The sequence below is a fragment of the Mauremys reevesii genome, linkage group 1, assembly GCF_016161935.1.
Source record: "Mauremys reevesii isolate NIE-2019 linkage group 1, ASM1616193v1, whole genome shotgun sequence".
Taxonomy (NCBI): domain Eukaryota; kingdom Metazoa; phylum Chordata; order Testudines; family Geoemydidae; genus Mauremys; species Mauremys reevesii.
Genome location: NC_052623.1, coordinates 57532941 through 57549254, shown reverse-complemented (window position 1 = coordinate 57549254; position 16314 = coordinate 57532941). Strand labels below are relative to the sequence as shown.

Here is a 16314-nt window from a genome sequence, read left to right as displayed (position 1 = left end):
ACCTTGCTCCAGCCCGGCCACTGACCTGCTCTAGCCTTCTCTCTGCCTCCTGGCCCCTCAGACCACCCAGCTTCGACCTTAGGCCTGTATCTAGACTCCAGCTACACTACTGATTTGCCTTGTCCACAAACTCTGACCACCCAGCTTTGACCTCTTGCCTGCACCTGATCTCTGGCTGCAGTACTGATTTTGGCTTCTTTATGGACTCTGCTCTTGATTCTGACCCCAGATCTCAGTTCCAGCATGAGCCGTGGCCCAATCCCAATACTAAATCTGACTTTAACCTCCATTCCAACCACTAGGCCTGAGTATTGGGAGACAACACCTGGCAGTCAGTAGGGAAGTCAATGAGAATTCTAGCCCTCAAGTCCAGTAACTCTTGAATCCATCTAGGAGTACTCTAGTTTCCTTTGTGACCTGATGTGATTTTGTTCAGACAGTTGATCTCAGAGGGAGACATGACAATCTGTTCATTGTATACTCTTTAGAATCAGTGGGTTTTGCTGTCAGTTGGGGTTCCTGGCTTCTTGTAACCTTTAGAGCAAGTAAGAGTTACCAACTTAAAGGGCAACCTCAAAAGGAGCACCCCCAAAATTCAATCTCTCTTGCCACATAAATGGCTTTTTGTTTCTCATCCAAAATTAGTTCCATTTCCCCCAGTCCTTGGCCCTAAGAGTGGTCTTATATCAAATAGGACTTAGTGTCAGATTAAAGTCAGTCTATCACAGGTAAAGTTCTCACTCTTCCATCAATCTAATAGATGTCAGGCAATTGCTTTTGCCATGAATAATATACATAAAATATGTTAAATTGATCATAGAGAAATGTGTTCTGCGCTTGTCCTAAACGTGTAGGTTTCTTGAGCATAGTGTTCCACATTCACTACCTAAGAGGTCTTCACCTTACTCACACAGCTAGTCCTAAACACAAACCTGCAAACAATCTGCTCCTTGGACATTGTGGTAGCACATGCTCCCCTCCCACTGCTAATCCCACAAAAGGGTAAAATGTACGTGCAAACCTACATGAATTAAAGCTGCTGGACTTAAAGTAATTTTCTCCCCTCAAGAAGAACAATGGCTCAGTGGTGCACACACAAGTCAATCCTGTGGATTTTACAAAGCACGCTACCTTCCTCCCAGGTGCCTGATCTCCATCCAGTTGTACAGCACCTGAAGGAGACACGCTGTCATTTGTCATCTTCCCCAGACCTATGCCCAAAAAGCTAAAAGGCATAAGGGGGGAGTTAGTATGGATTCCACCAATTTACAAAAGAATTCTTTTTGGTCCTAAGGGGAGCATGACCTGGAAGCCAGCCACCTTCTGCCCTCCCCAAAACAGTGGAGATCTAATTTCATTCAGTTAGCATGGAGGGACCCTTGTGCTGTCTAAGGCCAGGGAGAAGTATGCAGCGGGAGCATATTTCTGTGGAAAAAATAGTATGTGATTGTTTAATTAAAGACTATATCATAATCTGCATGTACGGGGGGAGGGGAGTGTGAATTAATGCTGCATATGCAGCCGAGACTGAATAGAAGTACTATGGACTTCAAGATAGGCCCATTGGTGAGGGAATCCTAAACATGAAGCAGTACCTTCTAAGCTTAGACAATTTATTTTGTATAGGGTCCAGTGTATGAGCCAGAGGTCTACACTACATTTACCATTTATCTTTAATTCCTGGAGACTCCATGACAATCCTGGAGGGCTGAAAACCTTATTTGATACACAGGTATTTTACTGGGGTTTTCCCCTCCTTTAGAGGATTTTCTCCATGTCTCTGTCAAATACCCAAGATTCCCCCCATTATCCTCTTGTTTTGTATGACTCACTATTCTCGAGGCCCTTAGAAATAATTCCTCCTTCTGCCGTAGCAAGATTGGAGCCCATCAATGTCACTCCTAAACTGGATGGAGGGATTATAAAATAAGGGGCTCATTACCACTCAGAGGCTAAGTGCTATGTGAGCTACTCAAATTATCACAGAGGGAGACAGAGAGAGAAAGAATCTAGGTCACCTGACATCCAATCTCTTTAACCACTAGGCAATGCTGACTCTCTACTTGAGCTGTGGGAATAGGGGTATTGATCATGTAACCTAACATTTTAGATCCCATCATATTACTACTTTCTTTTAGACCACAGAGGTAACCAGCTAACTGTTGCCCTGACAGAAGGAACAGATATTGCCATGGTCTTACATGGGCAAAGAATACAATAACAGAGACAATACATGCTTGGTGATGTTTAAGATATTAAAATTGTGATTGGATATTTTTGTTTTAGTTTAGAATCTGCTAAGTATTAAACCAAACCCTTCACCGTTATGTATTAATTCTGGGGATTTTTCGATATTAAGAATATCATGGAAAATGTATAAATGTTATTTTACTTTTTTAATTCCTAATTCTAGCTTACAAGTCAGACTCAGGATACTTGCTAGAATATATTAGTTTAATAGTGGTAAGGCTGAATCACATACAAATTCTCCAGACTTTAGAAAGTTCACACCTGGATCTGAACTGTGCAAATTAGGTCTATCTTAGGCTTGATAGAATGTGCCAGGAAGGAGCAAAATCTAGTTGATATAGCACCAGACTCAGCATGGGGAGACCTGAGTGCTTGGCTTGATCACTGTGACCTTGGCCAAGGCACTTCATCTCTTTGATTCTCTGTTTCCCCTTTTGCCCTTTGTCTCTCTTGTCTATTTATACCACAAGTTTTCGGGGCAGAGACCATCTATTATGTGTTTATACAGCACCTCTAAATGCTACTGTAATACATATATCATAATAGTAATCAGAAGCTGAACTGTATTCCAGGAATGCATAACTGATGCACTCTTTCTTTTTAAATTGCAGAGACAAAGTATTAGAATGGCATAAAATATGGCCCAGTTCTATTACAAAAGAAGCGTCAATGCCCCTTACAGAGACCGCATCCCTCTTCGCATAGTGCGAGCAGAGTCTGAACTCTCCCCTGCCGAGAAAGCCTACTTGAATGCTGTGGAGAAAGGAGATTATGCCAGTGTGAAGAAAGCTCTGGAGGAAGCAGAAATTTATTTCAAGATCAATATTAATTGCATTGATCCTCTTGGAAGAACAGCTCTCCTTATTGCAATTGAAAATGAGAACCTGGAGCTCATTGAGCTGCTCTTAAGCTTTAATGTGTATGTCGGAGATGCTCTGCTGCATGCCATACGAAAGGAGGTAGTTGGAGCTGTGGAACTTTTATTAAATCACAAAAAGCCGAGTGGGGAGAAGCAGGTACGTGCAAAATTCACTCTTGCCCTTGGTTTGCAAGCAAGCTTCTGTAGGTATATGCCAGGAATTGTCAAAAGGGAGCTGTAGAGGGTCGGAATCACCCCTGCGGCGCCTCCTGCTGGTGACTCCTGGGAATTAGCTCTGTTCCAGCTCTGGAGTGCCCTCTGCAGGATGGTGATCTGCCTGTCCTCTGGTCCCCGTGTCCCTCCCTGGACCCGGTGCCCTTTTACATGGGGTGCTGCCCCCTGGCAGTAACACCTTTCTCTCAGGGTTTCCCCTCCCCAGGGAACCCCCACCCTCTATCCCCACCTTGCCTCAGTGTATGGCTACTGCCAGTCATTGTCTAGCCCCACGTCCTGGGGCAGACTGCAGTATCAGCCTATTAATCACTGGCAAGGAGGGTTTGGACCTGCTGCTTTGGCCTACCCCTGGGCTGCCCTCTGCAACCCCAGTACCTATTAGCCCAATGCTAGGCCGCAGCCTGGGGCTTTCCAGGCTAGAGCTCCCCAGCTCCTCTGCCTTTCCCCAGCCCTGCTTCACTCAGGTACCTTATGTCCAGCTCCCTGCAGCCAGGCCCATCTCCCTCTATATCTAAAGAGAGACTCACTTTTGGGCTTCTGGCTCACAGCCTCTTATAGGGGCCAGCTGGGCCTGATTGGAGCATGGCCACAGCTGAGCTTACTTTCCCCAATCAGCCCAGGCTTCTTGCCCCAGCCTAAAGCCTTCCCAGGGCTGTTTTTAACCCCTTCAGGGCAGGAGCAGGGGTCCACCCTGCTACAGGAGCCAAGAGTTAAAAAAAAATTGACTCTTTCAAATTCAACATGTAGTGTTTTCAATATGATCTGTATCATTTTCATTTTGATTTGAGTATCTGCGTTCTTAGCATTGGGTTTTCTGTTCAATAAGATAATAAAATTAATGGGAGATAAAAAGAAGTGCTTTCCTGGGATAGGTGTGTGACGGGGTGAATCACAGAAACCCCCTTGGGAACTGCCAAGTGATGTGCCAAGACTACTACTTCCCTTGCTTTCCCTGCCAGCTTGGGACTCCAGCACCCTGTCTTGCTGAGCCAGACATGCCCGTCGGCTCCAACACAGACCCAAGGTCTGAATTACTTGCCCCAAAGCTGCAGACTTAACTGAAAGCAGCTAACAAAAGTGTTCTTGTCTTTAACTCTCAGATGCCCAACTCAGACTACTTCTGCCCCTGCTTTCCTGCCCTGCCTAGTTTGAGCTAGACCCACTAGCCTGCTGCAAACCCAGACCCAGGGTCTGAGCCATGTCCCCTAACAGCTGTAGGCTTAATTGAAAGCAACTTACAGAAGTGTTCCTGTCTTTAACACTCCGATGTCCAACTCCCAATGGGGTCCAACCCCCAAATAAATCTGTTTTACCCTGTATAAAGCTTATACAGAGTAAACTCAAAAATTGTTCACCCTCTATAACACTGATAGAGAGAGATGCACAGCTGTCCCCCCCCCCCCAGGTATTAATACATATTCTGGGTTAATTAATAAGTAAAAAGTGATTGTATTAAATACAGAAAGTATTTCAAGTGTTAAGTGATTCCAAGTAGTAACAGACAGAACAAAGCAAATTACCAACTGAAATAAAATAAAACACACAAATCTTAGCCTAATACAGTAATACAACTGAGTACAGGTAAAAATCTCACCCTGAGAGCTGTTTCAATAAGTCTCTTTCACAGACTGGACGCCTTCCTAGTCTGGGCACAGTCCTTTCCCCTGGTACAGCCCTTGTTCCAGCTCAGGTGGTAGCTAGGGGATTCCTCATGATGGCTCCTCTCTTTGTTCTGTTCCACCCATTTATATATCTTTTGCATAAGGCAGGAATCCTTCCTCCCTCTCTGGGTTCCCACCCCCTCCTTCTCAATGGAAAGACACTAGGTTAAAGATGGATTCCAGTTCAGGTGACATGATCACATGTCACTGTAAGACTTCATTACCCACTTGCCAGCACACAGGAAGACTTACAGGTAAAACAGAGCCATCTGCAGTCAATTGTCCTGGTTAATGGGAGTCATCAAGATTCCAAACCACCATTAATGTCCCACACTTTGCATACTTACAATAGACCCTCAGAGTTATATTTCATATTTCTAGGTTCAAATACAAGAGTGATACATTTATACAAATAGGATGACCACACTCAGTAGATTATAAGCTTTGTAATGATACCTTACAAGAGACCTTTTGCATGAAGCATATTCCAGTTACATTAGCATATTTTCATAAAACCATATAGAGTGCAACGTCACCAGGTGAATGGCTTTGGAGAAAATATGCAATTTGAAATTGGGCGTTTCCTTTGAACGTTAATTCTATTTTAGATAATTCTGCCATTTCATTGGCGAAATGATTCCTGGACGTATTAAGGCAAAATCCTGCTTCATGAAGAATTGCAATCTAATAGGAAGAGAACAGTAGGGGTGAAATCCTGGTCCCATTGAAATCAATGGCAACACTCTCATTGACTTTAATGGAGTCAGGATTTCACCTTGATGTGGAGACCATCTACCACTTCCGTGACTGTGAGGTATGGTCAGTGTGACCATGGTGAGGTATGGTCAGAGTGAAGGCAAACCTGTTCTTTCTCCCCATCAACCCTCAAAGGATGCATCATTATATAGAAAATCGTTTTTAGAATAAATTGAAAGAGGCTTTAAGTTGTGTCCCTCTCTACCTCCCCTGGACTACACTAAGCCATCCTCCTTTAGGCGGCCTACATCCTCCATGCCAGACCCATTGTAAAGCCCTATTGAGGCAGGGTAGGGTGTAAATTGTAATTTGTCAGATTCTTAGGGATCCTTTGGGATGAAAACCACTCTATAAATAGATGTAAGAGTCTATTCTATTTCTGTCTATTCCAATTTCCATATATTATAGGTGCTATATTAGTGCATAGTGAATTGAAATGATTGGAGCCCTTTCATAGGCAATGCATACAATATCATGTAATTACAGTATCTGGTACTTGCTATGGATATAATTGCAGATGATAAGTAAAAAGTATAATTTTTTTGTCAATAAAATAATAGAAATTCAATGTTATTTTTGGTGAAAGAATACACTATGTTGGGTCCTTACCCAGCTGCGTATAGAATAACGGCTTTATCTCAGCATAAATGGATGGAAATTAGATTCATTTTATGCTTGCCTCATTTCCATTATTTCTCACCCTATTGCATAGCTCACAGGGTATGCGAAGACAATTTAAAGGAGAAGAATGGTCTTGTGGTTAAGGTACTCAACTAGGAATTAGCAGCTTTAGGTTCAATACCCCACTCTCCATCAAGTCACTTAAACTTCAAAGGCCTTAATTCCTCATCTGTGAAATAGGACCATGTGATAGGCTCTCAGAGGGCCAAGTTGCCTAGCAGTTAGCATACCTGACTGCCATACCCTTGTGTTTCTGTTAGAGGTGACAGAGATGCCTGATCCTAAGTCACAAATGTTTTTAGCCTCTACCCACATCTGGGCCTTTTCTCTTAAGTCAGGGCATGGTATGGGGGACCCAGGCTTTTCCTTTCCATCAGGTCCTGATCCAGGGCCCTCTGGGAAGTAACACTTGGAGGGTCATCCCTGCAGAGAGTCAAAGCCTGCCAGCCTGGGCTACTGCCTACTTATGTGCTCCTGGGGTATGGCCCCTAAAGTCCAGTCAATCATTTAACAGAAAGTCTAAATAAGCAGGGCCTTGCAGGTTTCAAAGGGGGGCAGGGTGGTTGGAGAAGGCACGGCCTGGGACTTTATCTGCTTTTTGGTCCCCTTGCAGGCTCTTCCTTCAGGCTGACTTCCCAGAGAAGCATTCATCTCTCTCGCAGCCTGTCCACTACCCTTTGCCTGGGCTTCTGAGCTTCTTTTAACCCTCTCTTCCAATTGCAGTGGTCTTGCCAGGCTCAGAGGGGTGGGGCTACCTGGGCCCATTATTGCCTTTTAATAATGATAGATGCTGTAGGTTGGTAATCATATGGCCTGATGCCAGGAATTCATGATATAGCAGAATGAAGTTAGGATTTCCTTTTGTGCATGTGTTATGTTTTCTATTATCATGTAGTATTTGTATTACCACAGTGAATAGGAGTCCCAGCCATAGGCCAGGGCCACACTATGTTAAGCATTGTAAAAACACAGACCTAAAGGATGGTCCCTGCCCCAGAAGGTTTACAATCTAGCAATAAGATAAGAGACAACAAATGGATACAGACAGGTGGGGGAGTACAATGAGACATAGTTGGTCAGCATGATAGGTAGTGTTCTGTGCACAGTAACATTTGGGTGGGAAGCCATAGATAAGGTTGTAAGTTCATATCCTGAGAGAGTTTTTGAACTTCCGCTGTCTTTGGCAAAACAATCCTCCTGTCAGTTTGAAGCTTTTTGTACCTCGTCTTAGAGGAGAACTCAGACTTGTATTCCATAATCCACAACACCCACATACACTCATGCAAACAGCACATCCCAGCATACTGGATAGAAACCCTGTGCGTGGGCTCTGCAAACACTGCAAAATCTATGAATCAGTTTGCATACTTTGAAATAGTTATGAAATGTTTCACAGACACAAAAGGTGCGAATCTGCTCAAAAATATGAGGTGTTTATAAACATTGCAAGGCATTTTAGCAGAGATTGTGGCCTGCATTTTCAGCCATGTGCCTCCATTTGTGGGCATGCAAGATTCCTCCTGCACAAACATGAGCCTCCACATTGCAAATGCAAACATTGGCATCTGAACATGGACTTTCAGAAAGCCTCCTACAAGATCCCTCACCAAAGGCTCTTAAGCAAAGTAAGCCATCATGGGGTAAGAGGGAAAGTCCTCTCATGGATCAATAACTGGTTAAAAGACAGAAAACAAAAGGTAGTTATAAATGGTCAGTTTCAGAATGAAGAGGTATAAATCGTGGGGTCCCCCAGGGATCTGTACTGAGACAAGTGCTGTTCAACATATTCATAAATGATCCAGAAAAAGGGGTAAACAGTGAAATGGCAAAATGTGGAGACAATACAAAATTACTGAAGATAATTAAGTCCAAAGCATTACAAAGGGATCTCACAAAGCTGGAGGACTGGACAACAGAATGGCAGATGAAATTCAATGTTGATAAATGCAAAGTAATACACACTGGAAAACATAGTCCCACCTATACATACAAAATGGTGAAATCTAAATTAGCAGTTATCACTCAAGAAAAAAATCTTGGGCTCATTGTGCATAGTTCTCTGAAAACATCCACTCAATATACTGTTGGGCAATCAAAAAACAAACAAACAAACAAAAATCTAATTGAATGTTAGGCATCATTAGTAAAGGGATAGATAATAAGACAGAAAATATCATTATGCTACTATGCCAATTCATGCCTTGAACACTGCCTGCAGTTCTGGTTACCCCATCTCAAAAAAGATCTATTCGTATTGGAAATGATACACAGAAGGGCAAGAAAATGATTAAGGATATAGAACAGCTTCTGTGTGAAAAGAGATTGAAAGACAGGGACTTTTCAGCTTGGAAAAGAGACAACTAAGAGGGGATATGATAAAGGTCTATACAATTGTGAATGGTGTGGAGAAAGTGAATAACACAAAAACCAGGGGTCACCCAATGAAATTAATAGGCAGGAGGTTTAAAACAAACAAAAGGAAGTATTTCTTCACACAACGTACAGTCAACCCATGGAACTTTTTGCCAGCAGATGTTGTGAAGGCCAAAACTAGAACAGAGTTCAAAAAAGAACTAGATACGTTCATGGAGTATAGGTCCATCAATAGCTATTAGTGGACAACAGGGGATGGATCACTTGTTGATTACTTGTTCTGTTAATTCCCTCTGAAGCATCTGGCATTGGCCACTGTTGGAAAACAGGATACTGGGCTAGATGGACCAATGGTCTGACCCAATATGGCTGTTCTTCTGTTCTTCTGTTGGCCTTTTAAATAGACTAATATTTTACTCACATGCATTGGCACCCAAAGAAGCCGTTAGCATTAGGTTTCTGCAAATGCAAATGATTTGTTTGTTTTTAGGAATTAGTCATGTTAAAGGGAATATGTAAAATGTTTAATTTTTTATTGCAGGTATTTGCACCTATAAAGCGCATGAACATGTGTGCATATTTTCCACATGTACAACTGGAGGCTACGCGGAGGCCTGGCTGAAAATTCATTACAATAGGCTTAGGTTTTCCCAGTCAAATGCCTAAAATTAGCCACCAAAATCCTTATTTTAAGTACTTAGGAAGAGATTTTCAAAAACAGAAAGGGCTGTTAAGCCCCCAACAACCCTGAAAAATCAACTCCCAAATGTGTCTTTGAAAATCTCCCTCTTAAATTGTGGCTTGATATTTTAGCGTATTTTTGTTAATTTGTTATATTTACCATATGGTTTAAATGAATTGTTTTCAGACTGGGTTGTTTACAACCTGTTAGCTTTGACTATTTGCGACTTGCTCTTCATTCCTCCTCATGCGTAGTTGGTCACCTAGGCTCTGTCTATACTTACGGCAGTGTCTAGAGTACAGGCACGGCATGTGTAGTTACATGCCACTGTGAAAGTCAGGTTTCGTCCACACTTTTCACTGCAGTGCATAGCTTCGTGCTGCAGTGAAAGGCTCAGTAACCTGCAGGAGCCTTTCCCTGCTGCCAGAGCCTCCCTGCGGCCTCCCACTGCCAGAGCCTTTCCCCACTGCCGAAGCTTTGTTCTGTGGTGGGAAAAAGCTGTGGCAGCGGGTAAGCAGTGGAATATTACACTACTAAAAAATATCAAGGTAGATGTTGGAGGCACTGCTTGGGCCTATAGAGAGTTGTAGGATATATATCCTAGGGTTCAGGCATGTAGGGTACTTTACTCATCTAAGCTGTGTCTTTCCGTCTACACTGCTGTTTATGCCCATGCTAGCTGTGCCTGCAGTGTCTGTACTTCTACATGTTGCTATAAACCCTTCGGCTTCACTGAGGTCAATGGGGCCAGGATTTCAGCCCTAACACTATTTCCTCTCCTTGACTGAATGACTGAAACCATTTAAAAAGGAGAAAAATAAATAGTGCACAAGGATTAATCCATTTCCACTATATTGCTAAAGCTCATGGAACATTCAGGATTTTCATTAATACATGGAAGTTGTCTGAATACTTGCAAAGAGCAATGACTATGGCTTGAGAATTATAGTTAAAAACATGCAGCATAGAAGTATTCATGTATCAATATCTTTTTACTATTCGACAAGGGGATAATATGTTATATGGGGAGGTTGTAACTAAAATTTAACTTCAGCATCATACTCAAAAAGCAACATAAGAACATTTGATTAAACTAAAAGTAACTATTACATATTTTTAGAGTTTAAAAATTCATATATAAGAGTCTTCACCAGCCATCCACTATGTCCCCAGACCCTACCTACTTTCCACATGCGGTATATGCTACATTCCAGATAACACACCATGTGTATTATGGTGATTTTGAGTTTATTATCATTATATGTATCTATTTGGTGCCATCTGGTGCCTATCAATAAGGTATATATATTTAATTGATTTGGATTCTACTTGACTCCTTCTGTCATTCAGTTAGTGAGTGAGGCTTCTGTGGCATCCATTATAGCAATTCAGGAAAAGGTCATTTTTGTCACTTGCATTATGTTTTCTAAACTTTCTTAGTTTCCCCAGCTGCTGGATCACATGTAAAAGCGAATAACAGGATTTAAGGTAGCTGAGCTGACTAAACTTATCCACGTTCTTCCAAATTATTAATTTTTCATAACCAGATGTCTCAAAAACTATCTGCCAAGATCTTATTGCCTATTATCCTGACCGATAGTAGAATATCTTTCTGAGAAAAGCTGTTTTCCTTTCCACTTTAGGATGAATAACTGGTTGTTATATCATGCTATTTTGCATTGTGCATTCATACCCATGTAATAGACTGGAGGAGACTTTAAACAGATAATTGAATAGAATGGAATGCCATAGCTTTAACTTAATGTTAAAGATGTGTGCGGCTAGCACCATATATGGTATGTACTGTATTTCATTAAAATTGTGTGCGTGGGTATTTTTGGAACCACATATTTCAGAAAGTTAGACAGTTGGAAAGTCTTTGAAATAGCTGATTAGTGGAGTGACAAGTCAATGTTGTAACTCTTCCACTGGTACCGCAGGGGAATTAATTAATTCCAGAGGGTATATCGTAAAAATATATATCAAGTGGATATGTGTTACCTGAAGAGTGTATTTAAATGTTTCTCTGACCTGGAGTGTAGAATGACATTGTCACCTGGGCACCAGCAGATAGGCTCCCTGCTTTCAGTTCTGGTGCCTAGCCATGATATGGCTCACAGAAGCCGGAGCTGCAATTGCAGGAAAAATCCTGCTCAGCCCTTGGCTGGAGCATGCTTAGTGTGGATGGAATCTTTGGGGAATGTAGCAAGTCTCTACTGAGCATGTACTAACTACAATATTTCAAAGGCCTATAGCTAAGGCTGCGAGTTTGTCATTGAGGTCACCAAAATCACACATTTTCACAGAGATAGCAAAAAGCACATGCCTGACAAAAAAGGTCACATGCTGTGAAATGTCAAGTCCCAATACTCAAATGCCCAAATCAATGCTCAAAGCATGGAAGTGCTAAAGTGTCTCAAAGAAAAGGTCACTAGAATTTTTTTAACATGGGCTGAAACAATGTATTTTTCATTATCTTCATCCTTGGAAATGGCTGAACTGTTTGAGCTGAAAGTTTCCCAAAAAATTCCAGCCTGAGGCACTCTTAACTTGGATAATTTCAGCCCAAACAATTAAAGTTTGACAAAGATATAAGCAACTGAAAACATGCTATAATGGGAAGTATCGGGTAACCTTAATAATAGGTGATGCTCCCAGCCTTGCTTATAATATAACATACATACGTACCTATCTATAGCCATATTTACTCCCCAGTCCTGCAAGGAAGTCTGTCCACAAAGAATTCTTTGCAGGATCAACACCTTAGTTGGTAAATGTTCAGCTTTTTCATGGGAAGAGGATATCTGCAATATTGAGGCAATAGTATTGCAATTATTTATCATGATGGTTTTACCATGTCCAAATGTCTGCACTAGACGAATCACAGAACAAACAATTAGGCAAGGACACTGCCCTGCAGGGTTTGCAGTGCAGATATTAGCCAGGGCATGAATGAAGGGGAGAAAGCAAGAGGAGATGAGTAGGGATGTACAGCAGGGTTAAGTCTGAAGAGGGGAAATGCAAGAAAGCAGGGGATGATCTTTTTTAAAAGAGATCCCTTCTAGCATTTTCACAGCATCACTCACTTTCCTTCCTTGCATTTTTTTCTTCTATTGAATATACATATTCAAATTATTGGCTTCAGCTGAAGGGGTTGAGAACCTGAGGCTGCGCATTTCCTAGTGGGAAATCACCTGATCATTCTGAGTAAACAATGATAGCAGTAGAATTGTTGCCACCAGTCAAAGAAGAGGTTTGCATATTCATCATACAGTTACTGAGAAATAACCACACATTGTGTTTATGCAGATCCATGAATTCTGACAGCCATTAATAGCCAATCAGAGTATAGATATACAACTACTGGGAAATAACTGTATAGCAATTATGCAAATCAGACACCCAGAACCAGAGCGCAGGAAATTGCTTGATTTGGAAAATACTGTAGTTAGCTTCAGTAACTGTACAACAACCTTACAATGTGATTGACTTAGACCTAGACCGTTACAGCGTGTCTTGTAGCATTTTTTCTTCATACCACTATCTGAAAAGGAACATAAGAATATATTGTAGGGGTTGCCATGTTTAACTATTGCTTTCCTGCAAGCTATTTCCAATTGTGCCCAGTTCTGGATGATTCAGAGGAAAGCAGGAAAACCCTAGAATTGTGCTGAGATTCACTAAGGGAATGGGGAGCAAGTATTTCTTCTACGTCTTCTAGCAATTGGTTTGTACACCGGAGAAAGAGGGTTTCTACATAGCCAATACTAGGCCATGAAGCTGCCTCTTTTGGAATGGCCTTGTTAAGAAATTAATGCAAAGTGTGCCCTATGATTGAATAGGAAATTACTGGTGTGAGGCAGAGGCAGGAAGAGAGAGAGGGCCATAAACAAGTATGATATCATAAGTTGTACAGATAGTAAACAGTGCAATCTGTTCATGCAGTCTTTTGAAAATGCCACCCCAGAAGCTCATAAATTGCACTCTATCCATTAGGCACCAACTGTGGTATTTGTTTTGAAAATGTCTCCCACAGAGGCTCATAAACTGAGTTCCGCACAGTAGATATCAAGTAGGTTGCTTAATTGTAGTCCATATGGTAATGAGGATGGAGAAAGCAATGTGGTGCCATTTTGTAGAGCGTGAAGAGGACTGTCTTGTTGTGGAACGTGCAGGCATTAGAGTTCATTTTTCCTCCTGCTAAGCTGCCTGAGTGGTAGCGGAGAATTTTCCCCAGTTGTATCTGATTAATCAGAATTTTCTGACAGGTTGAGAATACTGATAGGCAGAAATGGATGTGAGAGGCTAGGGGTCAGATTGGTTTGTTAAGAGAGGACACAAAGCAGTCAACTCACATGTTCCATCTTTTCATGTAATCATTTGATTAGCTAAAGTATACATTTGGCTGCTAGGGAAAGATACGCTGTGAAGATGGAGATGATTACTTGTCCGCTAGATGGAAAGCTGGGTTTGTGGCTAGCTTTCCAGGAGTGGTTTTTCTGGAGATTTTCTTCTTTCTGTTTACAGTAGAATTGTTCAGAAGAATTGCACTAACCCCGTGGCAAGAAGCTTTCACAATGTCGATGTTTTTGTGCACCAGTAGTGGGGTTGGTGGCTTTGTAGAGAAATTTGTGATCACTACTAAAGCAAAACTTTTGACTCTGCTCCCATAGGATGAATGAATTTTCATGATTTTTCCCAGTTCCTCTTGTATTGCTGCCAGTGTTTTGGATTCATAGTGACATTGGCAGGTATTCACCACTCATGAAGGCAGTATGCCAAATGAGATGGATCCATGGCCTTATCTAGTATGCTAAATCCTATGCTGCTAAATTGAACTGGAGGCTAAGGAAGAGGGAGTATAGGAGCATCTAACGCCAAGCAAAATGACGAGTCTCTTTGTTATTGGCAAGATGAGGAGAATATGGCCACAATTAAGGCTTGAGAAATCTTATGGTCAGATTCTCAGTGAGTGACATCACTGATGCTGATTTACACTAGCTAAGGATCTAGTCCTTATTTTATTAGAATTCAGTGCACTAGTTCGATGACTTTATGCAAATATGTGTAATACTTAGTTCATATATAGTCCTTTTTATAGACAACTGAGCCAACCCTCCACCAAAAATGCACAACTTTTTTCACAGTTTCAAAAGGTTAGTTAACTTTTTTCATTATTTATTATTTTTGCATACTTGCCAGTCCCAGCTGGTACTGTACAAAGAAAGTGCTATAATATAGGGAGAAAGATGAGAGTTGGAAAGTGATGGTAATTTTTTTTTAAAGCTTTGAACTAGAACCAACCAGAGGACAATTCCATTTCACAAGCACTTTTGAGGGTTCAAATTTTGTTTTTATTCCTCCTTAGAACAAAAATAAAACACTTTGAATGTTTTTGAAAAAGGGAATTGTGTCAAAACATCCATTTCCCACTCTAAAAGCTTTTTTCAGTTCTGCTCTTTCTCATTACAAGTGACTAGAGAACCCTGGACCTCAGAAGTTTTCTGGAAGAAAGCTTTATCAGAATCAATATATTTCCACAAAATGATTCAGCTTTCACAAAAGAGAATATTTCAAAATCACTTCATTGGAAATGTTCAGACGAGTTCTACTTTGAACATTCAGGCAGTTTGATTTGTCTGTCTCCTAATATGGTAACATCAATCACGGTTTGATTGATCAGTGATATGATGTGACAGCGAGAATTCTAGTTTTCCTTTAATAGTTTTTCCTTAACACTATCATATTTTTTTCCAGTGTAATCATGGGCTGATGTATTTTTTTCAAACCATTTTCACTTTGGGTTTCCTTTTCACCACTGCTGAATGAGAAAAAACACTCATCCATGCTTGGTGTTAGTCATTACATGCACTTGGGCAGTGCCCTGAGATACTGGTTATTGACTAGTTTCAAAGAGGTACAATGTGGGGGCACATTGATTTAATCAGAAGCAATTCTCAATAATTTTAGAGTATTTTAGCTGCCACTTTTGGAGTGTCTGCTTCCAGGCCACGAAAGCCTTTGACAGTAACTGAAGGAAGGATCTGTCTGGCTACCAGTAAAGTTGACAAGTCATTGTAAATGAGCATGTTTACCTACAGGCTATGTTATGGAGCAGTTTACAGACCCAAGGGAGGAGGAAGAGGACATTGGATAAAATGCTGAGGGCTTCTTCTGTCACTAATCACACACACACTAGAAAAATCTAAACTGACACAAATATATGGCCTTCTGTTTCTCCTGCTACATGTTGTGGGAGGAAGGGAAGCAAAATAGTCCCCACGCATTTGGGGAGGCGAAAATGATTTTTTCGCAGGAAACCCTCAACCCCTCAAAAATGTTCTGCCTCAGGCAGCGTCACATTTGTCATTCCCTGGGTAAAACACTCCTATGCTTCCCCAGCCCAAATCTGTCAGTTCCATAATCTTTCCTGCCCCTTCCAAAAAAAAATCATCCAGTTTCTACTCTTCCCTCCCCAAATTCCATCATTTTACACACATTCCCAGTCCTCATATGCCATACTCCCTCTCCTCAGAAAAACAAAACAAAACAAGAATTCCATACTCTGGCCCTGGATGGAAATATGTCACTTAAAGTCTGTAAGCTCTGACTCAAGATAAGTCTACACAGCAGTTGGGAGGGTGCTTCCCAGCACAGGTAGACAGACCAGCACTAAAAATAGCAGGGAGGCTGCAGAAGTGTGGGTAGCAGCTTGGACCAGTCACACAAGTACAATACCCCCTGGATCCATGCTTGGACAGCTAGCCCAAGCCGTTGCCCATGCTGCTGTGGCCACAGAGCTATTTCTACTGTGCTAG

General features: G+C 41.6%; 1 protein-coding gene across 2 annotated transcripts in view; it reads left to right on the top strand.

Moving 5' to 3' along the window:
• The window catches only part of TRPC4 (transient receptor potential cation channel subfamily C member 4), a 196082-nt gene that overhangs the window by 68400 nt on the left and 111368 nt on the right, over window positions 1–16314 (top strand). For both annotated transcript variants that reach the window (XM_039520818.1, XM_039520817.1), the window contains one exon: window positions 2862–3266. In XM_039520818.1, coding sequence (XP_039376752.1) covers window positions 2889–3266 — 378 coding nt within the window. In that variant the 5' untranslated portion in view covers window positions 2862–2888. The remainder of the gene's footprint in view (window positions 1–2861; window positions 3267–16314) is intronic.